Genomic DNA, 21,725 nt, shown 5'->3' on the forward strand with positions numbered 1-21,725 from the left:
TGCGCGAGCAGGCGCTGCTGTGACTGGAGGCTGGCGGCGCGCTAGAAGCTCGGCGTCGGGCGGAGGACGGCCGGCCGCGCGGCCGGTGGTGCGCGAGCAGGCTCGGCGGTGGGTGGAGGACTGCCGCGCGACCGGCGGCGCGTGAGCAGACGCGGCCGCATGCGGAGCCCCGGAGGCGGCGCCGTGCGAGCAGGCTTGGTGGAGGCCAGACGCCCAGCCGCCGGCGCGCGCGAGCATGCACATCTCGCAAACGCGTGGACAAAAGTAAGAATGTTGGACACGAAGGCCGTGGGCTTAATAAAATATTTGTGCACGTGGGTTCCATAAAACTTTGTACGCAGTGTCAAAAGTAAGAACGTTGGATCGGTGATGGTCTACTGTGGTACTCTGTAGATAAGGTGGACATGTTTATAGAGAGTAAAGTTGCTTTATCTTTAGCGGAGCCCTCACGCATAGGTTGTGAAATAAATGTAGCTTGGTACCACGCGTGGACTAACAAGCAAGATAAATGACTAGATGACTGCCATGACAACATGAGGTACATGTGGTGGCAGGTGAAAATGAATGTAGAGGTCATATTTACCGTGACGACAAAAAATTTCTTTGGCGATAAGATATATAATTTATTTGTATTGATTGTTTATAGCTTTGAAATATGGAAACAATTCATGTTAGTTTTATTTTCGGTGAGTGCCGATACGAATGGAAAATCTCAGAAAACTCGACCCTGCAGCTCTCCATCGATTTTGATGGGGCGCCGTGTAAATTTGAATTTCCACGAGAAATCAACCTGCACTTCAATGGTTTCGTTCAAACCCTATGCTAGCCATTGATCTTCGTACACAGAAAAGATATAGCGAATAGATAATCCTATGGTTAGGGTTTGTGATTTCACACCAATAAACATGATAAATAATGGCAAATATTACGAGATAGCAGTGACGCTTATCATGATGCATGTATTTAAACTTTATTTTGAATATTAATTCAAATACTTAATTCAATACACTTTTGAATAAAAAATCTAATTAGATTTCTTAAATCCCGTGCGACGTGCGTCTGTGGTAGTTATAAAAAAAACCACCACATTTCACAAATCCAACTCCTCCTTCCATCACAAGGAACCCTGACCCCCGCTCCCGCCCCCGCCGCGACGCCCGGAAACCGCCCGGCTGAAGCCGTCTTCGATGGGACGCCCTCCCGCCTCCCTCGCCCTTCCAAAAACTCCCTCTTCCGTCTCCCATAACTCCCGCAACCCCACCCCCGTTCCGTGGCTCGTCGCCCTCCCGTTCGCCGCCGCGGCATCGGAAAACACCACCCAGGCCCCTCCGCCGCCGGCGAGCCGGAGGGGATAGGCGATGATGTTCTACTCGCACACGATCCTCGCGCGGAAGAGCCCACTGGGCACCGTCTGGATCGCCGCGCACCTCGAGCGCAAGATCAAGCAGCCGCAGATCGATGGCATCGACATCCCCACCTACGCAGGTCCGTTGGCCCCGTCCCTCGCTTCCTCTGCGATTGCACATTGCGCAAAAATCTTGTTCCCGATCAGCATATTGCAAGTTGAAGGGAGGAAAAAAATGCATTGGTTGGGTTTTGGGAAATAATCATATGTGGATTAGTTTCTCCTATTAGGAATCATTACTGTAACCGCTACTGGCTCATGTTTTGTTTAAATATTTGTTATTGTTGTAGGATTTTGCTGAAGATAAAAAGAACTTTTTTTTAGAACTGATCAAGCCGATCAGCCTACTCATGAGCTCTCTCCTCTCTGAGCTCTAATCTCTGAACCGCATGGTGTTTACACAAACACAAGTAGGCACTCTTTGCTAGCTTCTCTCGTTAGATGGAAAACACAAGCTAGAAAAGGAACACAGAGATACACAGAGAGAAACACACACGAAAGTTTTTCAGCACTGCACACCAGCATCTTTTCCTTTCTCTTCTCCACGCTTCCACAAAGCTGATTACATGAGGCTTAAATAAACACGCACACACGCGCACGTTCAGCCACGTCTGGCTGCACGGCTCGGCCAAACTCACCCGTGGCCACTAATCATCTCCTACATGCAAGGCACATCTCCCTCTATATGCAGATCACCACCAACGACTGCATGCATAGCTATCTGATCCGGTCTTCTCGGGAGGACTCGTTCACTTGATGACTTGGCCACAACTCCACGCCAATGTCCGCCTGCATGAGTGGATCGAAACAACTAACCCATGCATCCGCTGATTTGCTCTAAAGCACCTGTCACCTGGCACGTACTCACGTCATGGCTGCCCCACTTGGCCACTAGCCATGCCACACAATGAGAACGTGCACAACTAACACTCTGGACACAAGTAGACTAAACTAACAAACACTAACTCGTACAACCAGATTAAGTCTAACAATCACCCCCTAATCTTGTTGTCATTATTCCATACCTCCTTGTTGGGCTTCAAACCAGCGTGGGCTCATCCTCGGTGTCCGCCATGGCGAGTTGCGCCACGCCTTTCACCACTTTCTTCACAGCAGGACACTCGTCGGCGAAGTGTCCGAACTCACCACAGTTGCGGCAGTCGATCTTGGACTTGTCGAACTTGCCGTGGTACTTCTTCTCACCGATGCCGCCGCCGCTGCTAGAGCCACCTCCACTCCTCTTCTCTTCAGCAACCTTGGCCTCCCACTCGGCACGTGTGACCCATGGCTCGCCGTCCACGAACAACAGCTGCGGCTCACCCTCCTTGTCACGATGCCACCCCTTCGAAGACTCCTCGAACGCCCTCAAGCGCCCGATCGTCTCCGTCACCGACATCTCCGACACATCCCCCCATTGCTCGATGGTGCTGATGAGGGGTCGGAACTTGTCGGGGACCGAATGCAAGAGCTTCTCGACGACGGTGTTCTCCTCCACTTTCATGCCGAGAGAGCGAATCTTGTTCACGATCGTGGTAACCTTCAAAGCAAAATCATCAATTTTCTTGGAATCACCCATGTACATACCATCAAGCTCCCTCTTGAGGGTTTGTACTCGGGCCTTCTTGACGCGGTCTTCACCCATGTTCATCTCCTTCAGAGCGTCCCACGCCTCCTTTGCTGTCTCCTTCTCAGATATGGCCATCACCACCGCCTCCGGCACCGCTTGGACAATGGCGGCGAGAGCCATTTGGTCCATCTTCTCGTCGATAGCACCCTTGCTCACCATGGCCGCCCACACACCTTGAGCGCGCATGAAGATCTTCATCTTGACAGCCCACACGCTGTAGTTGTTCTCCGCAAGCATGAGGTAGCGCAGCGTCACCCCCGCCTCCTTCACTTGCTGTACCACCAGCTTGTCGTCGTCGCCGCCGCTGGCAGCAATCTTGCTGCCGTCACCGATCTTCGCCATTTCTCGAACGAGGCTCTAAATACCAAATGTTAGAACTGGTCATGCCGATCGGGACCGAATGCAAGAGCTTCTCGACGATGGTGTTCTCCTCCACTTTCGTGCCGAGAGAGCGAATCTTGTTCACGATCGTGGTAACCTTCAAAGCAAAATCATCAATTTTCTCGGAATCACCCATGTACATACCATCAAGCTCCCTCTTGAGGGTTTGTACTCGGGCCTTCTTGACGCGGTCTTCACCCATGTTCATCTCCTTCAGAGCGTCCCACGCCTCCTTTGCTGTCTCCTTCTCAGATATGGCCATCACCACCGCCTCCGGCACCGCTTGGACAATGGTGGCAAGAGCCATTTGGTCCATCTTCTCGTCGATAGCACCCTTGCTCACCACAGCTGCCCACACACCTTGAGCGCACATGAAGATCTTCATCTTGACAGCCCACACGCCGTAGTTGTTCTCCGCAAGCATGAGGTAGCGCAGCGTCACCCCCGCCTCCTTCACTTGCTGTACCACCAGCTTGTCGTCGTCGCCGCCGCCGGCAGTGAAGCGTCCTCCCATCGGGGAAGACTAAAAGTGTCACTTTATCAGTCCCAGGAGGCTGATAACACTTTTATTACATCAGATGGTACTTCACCGTACAACTCTTCGCGGTAATGGGCAGTGAAGCGCCACTATCGCGAGGATTACAACAAAAACCCATATTACTACACTAACTACGAACAGGGGATCATCAGAGTCTTGCGCCATGCGGAGCTTCAACGGTGACCTCACCCACAGGCAAGACTGGGTGCAGGACGGAACCCTACTCGTCGTTCTCGGGGATGTAGTCGGGATCCTCCACTGTAAAGTAAGAACGGGGTGAGTACAAACGTACTCAGCAAGTCCAATCACACCCACGGAGGGGTATAACGGAAATTAATGCACAGGATAAACCAAGGATAAGGTTATGGTTCATTTGCGGAAAACTTTATTGTATGCAGGGGTTTGTTTTGAAATCATTTTTAAAACGAGTTTTCTTGTACCAAGGAGCACACGGGGTTGATCCACACAGGATCCAAGCTTTAAACTGCTACCGGACTCCCCGTCCGCCGTAGCACACGGCTCAACTGCCGGACACTTTCCAAACAACTCACTCCAGCCCATCCATTCCCAGAGATAAACACTAGTTATGTGACCACACCGTAACCTGCCCAATACCGTGGGCACGGCTATTCGAATAGATTTTAACTCTGCAGAGGTGTGCAACTTTACCCACAGGTGGGGTACCACAGCACGAACACCTTAGTGCCGGTGCAGATCCCAACAAAGCCATTACCCACCTTAGCTAGACCTGACTAGCCACCACTGGATCCATCAAGGGGTCATTCGACCTATCTCCGAGGTTTAACCGGGGCATAAGTCACACAGAGCTTATCCCTTCTCCTTGATCACCCGTTGCTCTCAGCTCTCCTGGTGGCTATCAGACCAACTAGTGGGATTTATGCTAAGCCGTTGCCCATACAACGGTCAAGTGGTTCGCACGACAAGAAGCTAGGTGAGATGTCACATCAACTCGGTCCTTAGGGGTGACAGGATGGATATCTCCCTTCCTCGCTCAACCACACAGGTACGAGCACACCAACGGCAATTCACACAGAAATGCCATCCATCCCGTCCGACTCGTTTCTCAAATCCACACTTTACCCTTTCCCACACACACGCATTTTTCTTTATAAAATCAGGTATTCAAGGTATGGCTATCACGGCAAGGGTGGCTATCCTACCATGTTTTCAACACGCAAAACAATGCAATTTTATAAAACAGGCCACTGGGTTGTGTTTATAAAAACTAGGACAGAAACATGCATCAAAGGGCGGAATTGAACTTGCCATCGTCAAACCCTTGCGGGAAGTCCTGGCCGAAGCACTGTCCTTCGGGTTCGGGGTCGCAGAACTGGTCCTCAGTTGCTTGGTCGCGGTCGGGAACCTCGTCGTTCACTCCGTGTCCTACGACGCAAACAAACAGACACACAATCAAGCGAAAGAACTAAAAGCTTTTATCGTTGGGCTTGAATCGGAAATAATTTAGTTACGGAGTTAGGGGTGGTATCTCTAGGTGGTATCTTAATGGCATGGCTAAAACTATACTAGAAAGGGTGTGGTAAAGTTTCGGGTCAATCGGAGGTCGTTTCGCACATAAAATGACGCGCTAAAGGTGGTTTCCGGGCTCAAACGGGGGTTCGAGGGCTTGTTCGTAAATATCAGAAAAGAGTAGGGATCTATTTGCGAATCTTAAAAATATTCTAGGCATGCTACAAGGTTGTCAAGTATATCTAGATGTATGCATTGGAGGGTTTGAATTGAAATACAAAACAGGCGAGGTTTCATTTGTAAAACGGGAACGGATAAGGGTACTCTTAGAGAGGGGGGGTTTCTTTGGAAAACAGAAAAACAGCAGGGGGTTTTGGGCAAAATGGTTTCTTCCTCCTCTCCTCCCCCGTGACAGAAACAGAGGAGGGATTGGGGGGGGGCGCCGGCGGCCCAATCCCGGCCGGCAGGGCACGGCGGCGGTCCGGGGGGTGGGGAAAAAGAGGGAGGGGGGCGCGGGGAACCCATCCCCGGCCTCACCTTGGCTCGGGCTGCAGCGAGGGGGGCTGCCCACGGGGGCTTGCGGCGGCGGGCAGGGGCGTCCGTGGGGGCGGCGCCGGGCTGGGGGAGGCGAGGGGCCGGGTGGTGGAGGTGGTCGTGGTGGTGGTGAGCCACGCGGGCGGCCTATTTATAGGCCGAGGGGAGGGGCGGTGAGGTGGGGGAATTGAGGCGGCCGGCGGGCGGTGCGGGCGCCATTAATGGCGTCCCGGCCGCTTCCTTTCGTCGTGGCGTGGCGTGCGGGCGAGCACGGGGCTGTGGCGGCGTGCGGCGCGTCGGGGCGGGTGCGGCAGCGGCGGACGGCCCGGCGCGGCAGCGGCGGCGGCTCAGCGGGCGGCGCGGCATAGCGGCGCCGGGTGCGGGCGTGTGCGCGCACGGCACGCGCGGCGCGGGCCAGGGGCGAGGCACGGGCGACGGGCGCCGCGGCGCGCGGCGCGTGAGCACGCGGGGCACGCGGGGTGCGCGGGCGGGTGCGTGCGCGTGCACGCGGCACGGCCGGGGGTAGCGCGGGCGCGGCGCACAGGGCCGGCGCACGGCTGTGCCGTGCTCGGGAGCAGGGGGGGGGAAAGGGGGAAACAGGAAGGAAGGGAGGAGAAAGAAAAGGGAGGAAAGGGAGAAAAGAAAGAAAAGAAAAGGGGAGAAAAGGAAAAAGGAAAGGGGAAAAGAGAGAAAAGAAAAAGAGGGAGGGAGAAGGGCCGGCGCCGGTCGCGGCGGTGACCGCGGCCGGTCGGCCACGCGGGGAAGCGCGCGGTGCGAGGGGAAACAGCGAGGGAAAAGAAAGGCGCGTCGGCGCCAATCGCGGCGGCGGCCGCGGCTGGTCGGCCACGCGTGCGCGGCATTCGTGCGCCGAATCGTGCCGGCGCTAATCGAGGAAAGCGGTCGCGCGCGTTGACAAGCTACCGAGCGGTGGAGGACCTGGTTAGGGTTAGGGTTTCGTCGTCGGGTGGTCTCTGAATGAAGCACCCTAGCGCGTGTTTTAATTTGGTGGATTTTCAGGGCGTTACAAACCTACCCCACTTAAATGAATCTCGTCCTCGAGATTCGGCTGGCTTCTAAACAAATGGGGAAATTCCTTCTTCAGAGCCTCCTCGCGTTCCCAGGTTGCTTCCTCTTCTCCATGTCTGCTCCATTGAACCCTGCATATCCGTACTTCGGAGTTTCTTGTCCTTCTTGTGACAGTGTCTAGAATCTTGACCGGTACTTCTTGGTATCGCAAATCCGGCTGCAGATCTATTGTTTCCGCCAGCACGTGTTCTCCCTCGGGTACTCTCAAACACCTTCGTAATTGCGATACATGGAATACTGGGTGTATATCTGACATTTCCCTTGGCAACTCCAGCTGGTATGCTACGGCTCCGACTCTCTTCCGAATTTGATACGGTCCAATGTATCGGGGGGCCAATTTTCCTTGTACTTGAAACCTTCGCGTTCCTCGAATGGGTGAGACTTTGAGATAAACAAAATCTCCTGGATGGAAACTTATCTCTCGCCTCCTTCTGTCTGCGTAACTCTTTTGTCGGGACTGAGCTGCTTTCAATTTCTCGCGGATCTCCGCTACTTTTTCTTCTGCCTCTTTTATGAAGTCGGGTCCTTCTAGGGCACGTTCTCCGACTTCCGACCACATTAGGGGAGTTTTGCACTTTCTTCCGTAGAGAGCTTCGAACGGCGACATGCCCAGGCTGGCTTGGTAGCTATTGTTGTACGAGAATTCCGCGTAGGGCAGACTCTGTTCCCAATCATTCCCGTAGGTTAGTACACATGCTCTCAGCATATCTTCCATGATCTGATTCACCCTTTCGGTCTGACCATCCGTCTGTGGGTGGTATGCGGAGCTAAAATCTAACTTAGTGCCCATGGCTTTATGTAGGCTTTTCCAAAACCTAGATGTAAATTGGGTCCCTCTATCCGAGACGATTCTGCTGGGCACTCCATGTAACTTCACTATATTTTCCACGTAAAGTTTTGCCAGCTTTTCTCCGCCATAAGTGGTCCTTACGGGTATGAAATGTGCTGATTTAGTGAGTCGATCCACAATTACCCATATGGAATCGTGTCCCTTCTGTGTTCGGGGTAGTCCCACTACAAAGTCCATTCCTATCTCATCCCATTTCCAAACCGGGATAGGCAAGGGTTGCAATAATCCTGCCGGCTTTTGATGTTCGGCCTTGATCCTTTGGCAAGTATCACAGTGTGCCACAAATCGTGCGATATCCGCTTTCATTCCATTCCACCAGTATTTTTGCCTTATGTCCATATACATTTTGGTGGATCCTGGGTGGATGGAGTAGGCCGAGCTATGGGCTTCGTCCATGATCAATTGCCGGAAATCTCCGTTCTTGGGTACACAAATTCTATCCTCGTACCATAACGTTCCCTTATCGTCCACTCTGAAACCCGGTGCTTTGTTTTCTCCAGTTTGTTTGCGAATTTTTACTAACTCTTGATCCGAGCTTTGGGCTTCTCTAATCTTATCCTTTAATGTTGATTGGACGTTTAGCACTTGGCTGGAACCTCGAGGTATAATGTGCACATTTAATCGTGCCATTTCCTCTCGCAGAGGGTCATTCGTGGGCCCATAGGATTTCCGACTTAAGGCATCGGCTACCACGTTCGCCTTTCCGGGGTGATACTGAATTTCCAGATTATAGTCTTTGACCAACTCCAACCATCTTCTCTGCCTTAAATTTAAATCTGGCTGAGTAAAGATATACTTTAGACTCTTGTGGTCGGTGTAAACCTCACACTTATTTCCGATTAGGTAGTGTCTCCAAATTTTAAGGGCATGCACTACGGCTGCTAGTTCCAAATCATGGGTCGGATAGTTCTGCTCATGAGTCTTGAGTTGGCGGGAGGCATATGCAACGACTTTCCCGTCTTGCATCAGTACGCACCCTAATCCTTGTCGGGATGCGTCACAATAGATGACAAAGTCCCGATGAATGTCCGGTAGGGTCAGCACTGGGGCGGTTGTCAACCTTCTTTTCAACTCTTGAAAGCTTCTTTCACAACTTTCCGACCAGGCGAACTTATTCTCCTTCTTAAGAAGTTCCGTCATGGGTCGGGCTATCCTGGAGAATCCCTCGATAAATCTCCGGTAGTACCCAGCTAGTCCAAGAAAACTCCTGATTTCATTAACATTAGTCGGTTGCTGCCAATTGGATACTGCCTCGACCTTTTCTGGGTCCACTGCTACTCCTTCCGCGGTTAGAATGTGACCAAGAAAAGCTACTCTCTCCAGCCAGAATTCGCACTTGCTGAACTTGGCATATAACTTATGTGCCCTCAGCTTTTCTAATACTACCCGCAGATGTTGCTCATGTTCCTGAATACTCTTAGAGTAGATAAGTATGTCGTCGATAAAGACTACGACGAACTTATCCAGCTCGTCCATAAACACTTTGTTCATGAGGTTCATAAAATAGGCAGGGGCATTGGTTAGTCCGAAGGACATTACAGTGAACTCAAACTGCCCGTAGCGGGTGACAAAAGCTGTTTTAGGGATGTCACTTTCTCTAATCTTGAGCTGGAAGTACCCTGACCTTAAATCGATCTTGGAAAAGTACTTGGCTCCCTTTAGCTGATCGAACAGGTCATCAATCCTGGGAAGAGGGTACTTGTTCTTAATGGTAACCTCATTCAGTGCTCGGTAATCTACACACATCCTCATACTCCCATCTTTCTTTTTGACAAACAGGACTGGGGCTCCCCAAGGCGACGAGCTTGGTCTGATGAAACCAATCCGTTGCAGTTCCTCTAGTTGCTTCTTTAATTCCGTCAATTCCGAGGCCGCCATCCTATAGGGTCTCTTGGCTATCGGAGAGGTTCCGGGAATAAGGTCTATGACGAATTCTATATCCCTGTCCGGCGGCATACCGGGAAGCTCTTCAGGAAATACATCTGGGTATTCGTTTACTACCGGGACTCCTTCTAAGGGCTTGGTCTCCATGCTAAATACCATTGGGTCATATTTACTATCCCGGGTATGGCAGATCACTTGTATTCCTTCGGGGTTTGTTAAGTGTACCACTTTGTCAGTGCAGCCTATAAGACCATTGTGTCGGCTTAACCAATCCATCCCAAGGATCACATCTATTCCCCCAGGCTTAAGTACTACTAAATCTGCTAGAAAGTCTACCCCACTTAAATTGATCTTTACCCGTGGACAACCTAATTGACAATTGATGTCGCCTCCAGGCGTCCGGGTTAATAGGGGTGTCTTTAGTAGTACTGTAGGTATTTTGTGTTTCTCCACATAGCTCGAGGATATAAACGAGTGCGATGCTCCAGAATCAAATAATACTGTCGCCAGAGCTGAGTTGACTAAGTACTCACCGAGCACTACGCCCTGAGCTTCCTGAGCCTCCTGCGCGTCGATGTGATTGACGCGGGCTCGTCCAAATGATTGCTGCTTCACCTGCTGGCTGCCGTCGTTGTTGCGGACGGGCACTCGGTTGGCACCGGTCAGGGCTGGTCTGGGCCCATTCTCTGTGTTGGAGAAGGCCGATGTTGCCGGCTTATTCTTGGCGTAAGGGCAGTTGGCGATGAAGTGCCCTGTCTCCTGGCAGTTGAAACAAGCCCTAACATTGTTGTTGTCGGAGGCGGCCAGACTTGTGTTGCTCTGCGGGGCCCTCGTGGTATTCTGGCTCTTGGGCTGTGCTTCAGAGGCTCGCGATCCAGTCACTTGGGGCTGAGTCCTATACTGCATTGGGGCCTGGGATCTCGGTGTAGTGTAGTTGGAGTTCCTTGGCCTTTGGAAGCGGTCCTGCTGGCGAGCCTTACTTTCCAAGAATTTGCGTTTATTGTCCTTTCTTTCTTCGGCCTTGGCCCTTTCTGTGAGGATGGCCTTGTTCATCAGGGTGTTGAAGTCCGGATAGATCTGGGGAGTGAGTAAGGTCCGGAGCTCTGGGCTTAGCCCCTTCTTGAACATGTCTTGCTTTTTGTCATCGTCATTCACCTCTTCCGGCGCATATCGGGCCAATTCTATGAACCGGTGGGTGTATTCTTCCACCGTCATACTCCCCTGTTGCAGTGCGCGGAATTCATCCGCCTTGCGCTTCATAGTGGCTGAGGGGATGTGGTAGCGGCGGAACTCTCTTACAAATTCTCCCCAGGTGATGGTAGAGGCGTCTTCGGCTGCAGCACAATAGTTTTCCCACCAGGATAATGCCGTTCCGGTGAGCTGGTGGGCCGCCAGAAGGACTTTATCCCGGTCCTGGCATTCGAATGGTTCGAGCTTTCTCTGAATTACTCGCAACCAGTCGTCAGCATCCAACGGGTTGCAGGATCCGGCGAAGGTTGGTGGCTTGGTCCTTAGAAAGGCCGTCAGCTTGTCGTTCATATTCTGCCCTCGTGGCTGCCGGTTAATGAGGGCATTCGCCAGTGTCTCCAGAATGAGGGTCTGGTTATGGATTATCTGCGCCAGGTCTCCGAGGGGTGGGGGTGGTGGTAGTTGTTCTCCTTCTTGACTTCCCCCTCGGTTCTGGCTTACTTCTTGTTCTCCTTGGGGAAGATCTTGTTCAACGGGATGTGCTCCGACACTAGCGGCTACGGGATTCCGGCCACGGGAGGCCCTTGCAACGTTCCGGGGGGTCACCTGCTGATTAGGGTTACGATTATGTGATGTTTAAGTTGTTTAATTCGTATATAGGGTGGAATCTACTTCCTGCCAGTAGATATTTAACAAGCAGCACACAGCACACAACATCACACACAACAGGCACAAACAACTTTATTACTGCGGAAAGGGGGTACAGCTTGGGGTAAGGCTAGGTCTCGCACTACTCGTCCAGGGTCACGCCCGAGGGCACGACTTAGACAACAAGGGGCTGGGGTGTACACCGCTAGGGTGGCGTCGGTCATTCTACTCGCGGGGCAGGCCTTCTTCTGGGGCGGAAAGCGTGAGTGATCCTTGCTCGCCGTCCTCTGGATTTCCATCGGTCAAGGGTTGCGCCGCCGCATTTTCTTTAGCGGCAGCAGCGGAACTTTCAGGGTTCTCGGGTGGGGCTCGTGCGCTCCCGAAGAGTGATCCCCACCCTATGACGGGTGTCCCGAGTAACACGTGGTCTTCCCCTATCGCCGGGACTGGTGTTCCACTTTGGGTCCAATCTTGCATACGCCGGTCTCGGGCCTGCCTAAGGCTTTCTTGGGCGACAGCTTCGCTACTGACCGCGGCTGCGGCTCTCGCCTCGGCGTGGGCGGCTCGGATCTGCTGTATCCTCACCGCGAGCTCTGCTTGCTCGGCTCGATGGGTCTGAAAAGGGGTCTCGCTCCTAGGATTACGTCCTACGGCCAGCCTACGGCTCTGATACCACCTGAAGCGTCCTCCCATCGGGGAAGACTAAAAGTGTCACTTTATCAGTCCCAGGAGGCTGATAACACTTTTATTACATCAGATGGTACTTCACCGTACAACTCTTCGCGGTAATGGGCAGTGAAGCGCCACTATCGCGAGGATTACAACAAAAACCCATATTACTACACTAACTACGAACAGGGGATCATCAGAGTCTTGCGCCATGCGGAGCTCCAACGGTGACCTCACCCACAGGCAAGACTGGGTGCAGGACGGAACCCTACTCGTCGTTCTCGGGGATGTAGTCGGGATCCTCCACTGTAAAGTAAGAACGGGGTGAGTACAAACGTACTCAGCAAGTCCAATCACACCCACGGAGGGGTATAACGGAAATTAATGCACAGGATAAACCAAGGATAAGGTTATGGTTCATTTGCGGAAAACTTTATTGTATGCAGGGGTTTGTTTTGAAATCATTTTTAAAACGAGTTTTCTTGTACCAAGGAGCACACGGGGTTGATCCACACAGGATCCAAGCTTTAAACTGCTACCGGACTCCCCGTCCGCCGTAGCACACGGCTCAACTGCCGGACACTTTCCAAACAACTCACTCCAGCCCATCCATTCCCAGAGATAAACACTAGTTATGTGACCACACCGTAACCTGCCCAATACCGTGGGCACGGCTATTCGAATAGATTTTAACTCTGCAGAGGTGTGCAACTTTACCCACAGGTGGGGTACCACAGCACGAACACCTTAGTGCCGGTGCAGATCCCAACAAAGCCATTACCCACCTTAGCTAGACCTGACTAGCCACCACTGGATCCATCAAGGGGTCATTCGACCTATCTCCGAGGTTTAACCGGGGCATAAGTCACACAGAGCTTATCCCTTCTCCTTGATCACCCGTTGCTCTCAGCTCTCCTGGTGGCTATCAGACCAACTAGTGGGATTTATGCTAAGCCGTTGCCCATACAACGGTCAAGTGGTTCGCACGACAAGAAGCTAGGTGAGATGTCACATCAACTCGGTCCTTAGGGGTGACAGGATGGATATCTCCCTTCCTCGCTCAACCACACAGGTACGAGCACACCAACGGCAATTCACACAGAAATGCCATCCATCCCGTCCGACTCGTTTCTCAAATCCACACTTTACCCTTTCCCACACACACGCATTTTTCTTTATAAAATCAGGTATTCAAGGTATGGCTATCACGGCAAGGGTGGCTATCCTACCATGTTTTCAACACGCAAAACAATGCAATTTTATAAAACAGGCCACTGGGTTGTGTTTATAAAAACTAGGACAGAAACATGCATCAAAGGGCGGAATTGAACTTGCCATCGTCAAACCCTTGCGGGAAGTCCTGGCCGAAGCACTGTCCTTCGGGTTCGGGGTCGCAGAACTGGTCCTCAGTTGCTTGGTCGCGGTCGGGAACCTCGTCGTTCACTCCGTGTCCTACGACGCAAACAAACAGACACACAATCAAGCGAAAGAACTAAAAGCTTTTATCGTTGGGCTTGAATCGGAAATAATTTAGTTACGGAGTTAGGGGTGGTATCTCTAGGTGGTATCTTAATGGCATGGCTAAAACTATACTAGAAAGGGTGTGGTAAAGTTTCGGGTCAATCGGAGGTCGTTTCGCACATAAAATGACGCGCTAAAGGTGGTTTCCGGGCTCAAACGGGGGTTCGAGGGCTTGTTCGTAAATATCAGAAAAGAGTAGGGATCTATTTGCGAATCTTAAAAATATTCTAGGCATGCTACAAGGTTGTCAAGTATATCTAGATGTATGCATTGGAGGGTTTGAATTGAAATACAAAACAGGCGAGGTTTCATTTGTAAAACGGGAACGGATAAGGGTACTCTTAGAGAGGGGGGGTTTCTTTGGAAAACAGAAAAACAGCAGGGGGTTTTGGGCAAAATGGTTTCTTCCTCCTCTCCTCCCCCGTGACAGAAACAGAGGAGGGATTGGGGGGGGGCGCCGGCGGCCCAATCCCGGCCGGCAGGGCACGGCGGCGGTCCGGGGGGTGGGGAAAAAGAGGGAGGGGGGCGCGGGGAACCCATCCCCGGCCTCACCTTGGCTCGGGCTGCAGCGAGGGGGGCTGCCCACGGGGGCTTGCGGCGGCGGGCAGGGGCGTCCGTGGGGGCGGCGCCGGGCTGGGGGAGGCGAGGGGCCGGGTGGTGGAGGTGGTCGTGGTGGTGGTGAGCCACGCGGGCGGCCTATTTATAGGCCGAGGGGAGGGGCGGTGAGGTGGGGGAATTGAGGCGGCCGGCGGGCGGTGCGGGCGCCATTAATGGCGTCCCGGCCGCTTCCTTTCGTCGTGGCGTGGCGTGCGGGCGAGCACGGGGCTGTGGCGGCGTGCGGCGCGTCGGGGCGGGTGCGGCAGCGGCGGACGGCCCGGCGCGGCAGCGGCGGCGGCTCAGCGGGCGGCGCGGCATAGCGGCGCCGGGTGCGGGCGTGTGCGCGCACGGCACGCGCGGCGCGGGCCAGGGGCGAGGCACGGGCGACGGGCGCCGCGGCGCGCGGCGCGTGAGCACGCGGGGCACGCGGGGTGCGCGGGCGGGTGCGTGCGCGTGCACGCGGCACGGCCGGGGGTAGCGCGGGCGCGGCGCACAGGGCCGGCGCACGGCTGTGCCGTGCTCGGGAGCAGGGGGGGAAAGGGGGAAACAGGAAGGAAGGGAGGAGAAAGAAAAGGGAGGAAAGGGAGAAAAGAAAGAAAAGAAAAGGGGAGAAAAGGAAAAAGGAAAGGGGAAAAGAGAGAAAAGAAAAAGAGGGAGGGAGAAGGGCCGGCGCCGGTCGCGGCGGTGACCGCGGCCGGTCGGCCACGCGGGGAAGCGCGGGGTGCGAGGGGAAACAGCGAGGGAAAAGAAAGGCGCGTCGGCGCCAATCGCGGCGGCGGCCGCGGCTGGTCGGCCACGCGTGCGCGGCATTCGTGCGCCGAATCGTGCCGGCGCTAATCGAGGAAAGCGGTCGCGCGCGTTGACAAGCTACCGAGCGGTGGAGGACCTGGTTAGGGTTAGGGTTTCGTCGTCGGGTGGTCTCTGAATGAAGCACCCTAGCGCGTGTTTTAATTTGGTGGATTTTCAGGGCGTTACAGGCAGCAGCCTTGCTGCCGTCACCGATCTTCGCCATTTCTCGAACAAGGCTCTGAATACCAAATGTTAGAACTGATCAAGCCGATCAGCCTACTCACGAGCTCTCTCCTCTCTGAACTCTAATCTCTGAACTGTATGGTGTTTACACAAACACAAGCAGGCACTCTTTGCTAGCTTCTCTCGTTGGATGAAAAACACAAGCTAGAAAAGGAACACAGAGATACACAGAGAGAAACACACACAAAAGTTTTTCAGCACTGCACACCAGCACCTTTTCCTTTCTCTTCTCCACGCTTCCACAAAGCTGATTACATGAGGCTTAAATAAACACGCACACACGCACATGTTCAGCCACGTCTGGCCGCATGGCTCGGCCAAACTCACCCGTGGCCACTAATCATCTCCTACATGCAAGGCACATCTCCCTCTACATGCAGATCACCACCAACGACTGCATGCATAGCTATCTGATCCGGTCTTCTCGGGAGGACTCGTTCACTTGATGACTTGGCCACAACTCCACGCCAACGTCCGCCCACATGAGTGGATCGAAGCAGCTAACTCATGCATCTGCTGATTTGCTCTAAAGCACCTGTCACCTGGCACGTACTCAAATCATGGCTGCCCCTCTTGGCCACTAGCCATGCCACACAATGAGCACGTACACAACTAACACTCTGGACACAAGTAGACTAAACTAACAAACACTAACACGTACAACCAGATTAAGTCTAACAGTTTTTGGGTTTGTTGGGCGACTCTTATTTAGATTCTTTTCTCCTTGTTAGGATTCGTTAATGGTGTTCAGTTACTGGATGGAGTTTTGCGTAACGATTTGTTCTTCTCACAGCATTGTTGCAGAAAAATTGAAAGAAGGCTATTTGGTTGGTTTTTGGGATAGAACAAAATGACCTCAGGACTCAGAACTCAGAACTCAGTAAAGTAGCAACTGTGTATATATGCTGTTTGTGCAGATGTTCTTGCTTGTTGTGCCCAAAGATATGATCTTCTGAACCAAGCATGTGCATTTGAGATTAACGGTGAAGTCAATGTGCCAGTTAGATTTTCTATTAAAATTGAAAAAAGAGAAGTAATTAGTATTGCTAGTTATTGTTCCTTCTTTTGAAGTAACCTTTTCCCATCGGTCCACAAAAAATCAGTAGTAATATCCTTGCAATTTGGTGAGACAATGATTTCGGATGAATGGAAGATGTCTGAGAAATTTGATCCTTGTGGTCACTTTTAATATATTGTTAAGCACTGAAATAATGTCCCTTAAGTTACTCGGCATTCATGGTGGTGGTGCTATTCTACATTCAAGATATTTTGATTTTTTTTGTGCTTGTGTCTCTGTGCTTATTCTGTATTTCCATAGTCATCTAATACATGCCTTCTGCCTTTGCAGAGAGTATAATGTTTCCTGAGGTTCCAATCGCCTTAAGATTATCAGGGCATCTTCTCTTAGGCCTAATTCGCATTTATTCATGGAAGGTGAACTACCTATTTCTAGATTGCAATCGAATGGTAACTACAATCAGAACTACGTTCGCTGCTGTGGAAATAGATCTTCTAGTTGAGGTGGAGCCCGCACCGTTTGATTCCATCACATTGCCACCTACATTTAATCTTGACAACTTAAACTTAGATGATGTGATTTCTCAGATAAAGTAAGCGCTGTTTTGGTTCTTTTCTCTTTTTTTTTTGTTTGTTTGTCAGGATCATGCAACCTCATTGTAATACTGTTGTTTTTTTAAACTTTCTGCAGTACATCCGATAATCATCAAAAGACTCCTGATCAGAGTACTTTGGCAGGTAAAGGAAATTTAATAAAGTAAATGCTCATGGACAATGCAATTCCTATGTTTAATTAACTATCACCCTGGTGTTGCAGAAGGAGGAGAATATATGATGATAGATCTTGATGAGGTATTCTTTATTACCCAAGTTTTTTTTTGCATTCTTTTGTTCTTCTCAAATCACTAACATTTTGCTTATGCAATACTGCAGGATGATAGAGTAGAGCCATCGGCTAGTTATCTATCGCCATATATGGGGCCTGAACCATTTGAGCCAGAGTATGTTTCTTGAATATTCTCTCTCTATTCTTTCTAGTGTATTCATGTATCCTTTGCAATCATGTCCAGGACATTCCCTCGGTTTGATGATGGTTTTGGAGCAAGTAACACTCTTAGTGACGAGATTCCTCTAGACCCTCCAGGCAATATGCCAGAAAACCCCAACATTGAAAATCCGCCAGATGGAGCACATGATCCACCGGAAATAATGCGAGAAGCTCCACAGGAGGGGCCTGGCCACTTTACAGATTCAGTTTTTGGAAATGATGACCCCATGGTGGTGGACCAGGATTCTTCACCATTTGTGCAGAACAAGGTCATCACTCCTCCATCAATGGATGGAACTTCTTCCGCTGGTCAACAATTAGCTGGGATATATGTACCCTTACAAACGCCTAACACATATGATCTTATTGATGATGTCAGGCCCCTAAATTCTGGTAAGTATTTGTTTGCTGACGCATTATGCATCTGAAATATGTCTGTCTGTCTTCTCTTGCAATTTAATACAATTGAACCTATTTTGTAATTCCACCAGCATGAGTTGTATGGTATGCTAAAAGGTCAAGAGAAACTCATTTTATTGCGATGGTGAAACTCTCATAATCCAGCTTCCCCTATCTTTTCTGATTTAGACAACCAGTTACCTGAATTGCGTCTTGAACCATCACCACCTTCGCCTCAAGCACAAGATAAGAAAAGAAAGAGAGAGATGATGTTTGACTATGAAATAGAGCTGGACTGCGAGTAAGTGATACTTTCTGACCCTCATTGGAAATGATATTCATATCTGTTTACTTGAGTAGTTGTCACAACAGCAGGCTGCCATGACAGTAGTATTAATTTTGAAGTAACTTGATTAATTTCCATCCAATCTTTAGAAAGAAACAATTTACCTGTACAGTAACATGATTTTTCAATCAGATAGTCTTAGATCAATGCGTTCATTCTAAAAGTCGATGAAATGCTGTGTTCAAATCTCCTTCCCATAATAAACTCATAAGAATTTATGTCACGGTGACCTCCCCAGGCAATGATGTAACAAATGAAAACATCCAATTGAATATACTTCATGGTACATGGTACCTTCTGATTTAGGGCCCAACTCAAAGGATAAATGTTATGTTCTTTGTTTATGTTTTATTATGGTCTATGGAACATCTAGCCTTACTTTACTGTATCAGTTATTCTTCGCTCTTTAGTATTATATTATATGGAGCCACAGTGTTGTATCCATATTTTAATGAAAAGTGTCGTATAGGTGCTGCACCGCCTCCTTTGAACATTGACTTACTAAACACCTTATTCATGATAATCCTACGCCTCTTGTTTTCATTTATTGAAAAATAGTTCCTCCAGCTATGGATATATCCAGGACCCATCCTGTTGCAAAAGCCAATCGTTCATATACTTTTACCATCACAATACTGTATGGTCATTATTTTAGATAATGGAGTTTAATGTTTGGCCTCTGCACCAACTAAGGATCTACATAGCCATGTATATATCTTTTAAATTGTGTACACCAGGAATTTGAATCCGGTGCCACAACTCCACCACTGCACCAAAGATGCTTTCACCGGCATATGGTAGTGATAAGAAACATGATTTCATGATGCCCTCTTCTGTTAACAGTAATGGAGTTTGAGCTTCTCTTTTACAGCTATTTGAAGGAACAGATTGATGGTCCAGCAGATAAGTTACTATGCAAGAGAAGAAACATACCACAAACAGCCCTGGATATGTGGAAATTCAGCAGGACTGGCAGAAAGGACAGCAGCTTCTTGCTTGAACCCTTGGTGCAAGGTAAGCTGGTATGCTCCTTGATTTCAGAGGTTTCAGCTGTCTTAACTTCTCGAAAGACCATGACATACACATACCCCAAATTCACTACTTTTCAGGGATGTGCACTTACCTACATGTAACCTATGATAGAAACTTTCCCCGTGTGAGTGACCCTGATGCTGAGCCTAACTCAAGTGAACCCATGGCCGATTATGGTGGTAGTCAGGATGCTCCTTCTGAAAGACAGCTCACCCCGAAGTCTCATGAAAATGAGGATACACTGCCTGAAGGAGATTTGACCCCAAAATCTCCGGGAAATCCAGATGAACAGCCTGAACCGCAGCCCACCCTCAAGTCACCTGGAGGAGCAGGTGCAGCACAAGATGGAGATACGTTGCCCGAGTTCCCTCGATTCTCCCCAGTAGATATGCCGTCCCCAATAAGAGAAGATGATTCTCCTTTCAAAACTGTCCGTCGAACTCCACATTCTGGGCTAGGAGGAACTGGTGTTACTGAAATGCCACAATCTGTCAGGACCAATTCATTACCTGGACAGAGTACTCCCCACTCTGATCATATGGCGTCCCTGTTTCCAGTCAATGATGATTATGAAGATCAGCCAGAGATTCCAGGGCTCATAAGTACTCCTGGTGGCATATCTAAAGCAGATACTGGAACCACAGGATTAGGAAGCATGTCTGCTAGGACAGGGTAATGAAATATGTTTCAGCTTATCAGGCCATTCTTATTCAAGTGCAAGTTGTGACTTTTTATATGGCATTGTAGAGCTGTTGCACTGTTCTTCAAGGACCATGTGCCTTCAACCTCTTCTGATGAGCAGCCTGGAAAATTCAGTTTGAGCAGAATCTTGGAAGGGAAAGTAAGAAAGCAAGCTGCACGAATGTTCTTCGAGACAATGGTAATTTTTAGAATTGTTGCTAGTGTTCTTTTTTGCGATTTTTATTTTGTTAAGCAGGAGGCAATTTCCTTTTGCTGATTTGGATTTTATATCTTTTTTCCCTAGGTTCTGAAGAGTTATGACTACATTGATGTCCAACAAGAAGAGCCCTATGCTGATATTGAAATCTCAGTTAGACCTTCACTTGCAGAAGCCAAACTTTAACGTAGCCATTCAAAATTTTAGTGGGGATGACGTAGTTTCATCTACGAGTAGACCGTAGGAATGACATGCAGTAGTTACCTGAACAATGGATTCTGTGATGAGTAGCTGGTGAACCTACTAATGTTATTATTTTTGTGAAAACAAAACCTAATGTTATTGTGATCTGTTTTCGTGTGAGGCTGCAGAAAACATTATTTCCTGTAGTTTAACATCCAGCCGGCATCAAAAGCTTGGTAGCAAGCAAATTGATCAAGGTGGTCAAATGGGCATTATAAACTTTTGTTCTAGCTTATATTGAGCATGATATGGTAGTTATTTCGTAATCCCATCAGAAATGTTTTATGGTGGAATTAGCTTAGGGAATATCTGCGTAAATTGTGCGGTATGATATGTACTTCTCTCTTTCTCATGTGGTTGCAGGTCTAATAAGAAAGTTCTCATTATAATTTAGAAAGGGAAAGCAAGCCTCCAGAACATCCCAAAATTTATTTATTTTTTAAAAATAGTGTTTGATGATTACAAAATAGTTATTCGCTAGGTAAAGAAAAAAACTTTCCCGGCACATCCAGTGTCCTTACCCTCTACCTCTACCCGGGCGTTGGGTAAATTGCTGATTTGCACGGAGCGAATATACTATTGGCGTGTCCAGTGTCCTTACCCTCTACCTCTACCCCCCCAGCAAAGCATTTACCTCTGAGGCTGTGTCTGTTTCAAGCAGCATGCCAGGGTCTCGACACAGCCATCTGCAGGGGGGCCGTTAGTGGACGATCGTTCGCTGTCATGCAGTCCCGGCGAATACGCGTTGCTCGTTAATTGCGGCGGCGCGCGCGCATCCAGACCACCTGGCAACGAGCACGTAGATGTAACGCCGTAGCAACATGCAAGCTAGTATTCATCCCACGATCCTGCGGGTTTCTGAAGCAAGCTACTGGCTTAACTTATTACTACTTTTCCATTAATTTCCGGATCCCATGTCTAGCTTCGATTCCATTAATTTCCGGTTCCCATGTCTAGCTTCCAAGCAGTTCTGACATTGATTAATTATAAGCTCACTTCTAGAATACTTTTGTGTGCTTTTTTCTTCCCTTTCGGGATAGCGGGTGTGTGGGCAGTGAAATGGGCGGGGGAATACTTCCATATACATATGAATATAGAAGTAGTGCTCAAAATATTCTTACACCCACGTAATAACTCCAAAAGAATCCAAAATGAAATGAATTGAAGAAAGAAACGTACGTGACACTTCGCTTCTTAAGTTTTAAGAAAAAAACGTAACACATAACAGTACTTTCTCATATGTATTATGTTCTTTCAGTAACAGAATATCAACCACTACTATAAATACGATAAA

The 21,725-nt window shown here is 49.8% G+C and overlaps 1 protein-coding gene across 1 annotated transcript; it reads left to right on the plus strand.

The window, feature by feature from the left end:
• The first annotated feature begins 1,359 nt into the window (after positions 1–1,359).
• Positions 1,360–20,374, plus strand: LOC112898130 (sister chromatid cohesion 1 protein 3-like). The gene is made up of 10 exons (XM_025966518.1): positions 1,360–1,485; positions 16,797–17,058; positions 17,157–17,203; positions 17,286–17,317; positions 17,399–17,466; positions 17,536–17,906; positions 19,102–19,272; positions 19,368–19,962; positions 20,038–20,170; positions 20,276–20,374. Exons 1-10 carry the CDS (start codon positions 1,362–1,364, stop codon positions 20,372–20,374), a joined length of 1,902 nt encoding a protein of 633 aa, XP_025822303.1. The 5' UTR covers positions 1,360–1,361.
• Positions 20,375–21,725: the final 1,351 nt, after the last annotated feature.

The sequence above is a fragment of the Panicum hallii genome, chromosome 6 (assembly GCF_002211085.1).
Source record: "Panicum hallii strain FIL2 chromosome 6, PHallii_v3.1, whole genome shotgun sequence".
Taxonomy (NCBI): Eukaryota; Viridiplantae; Streptophyta; class Magnoliopsida; order Poales; family Poaceae; genus Panicum; species Panicum hallii.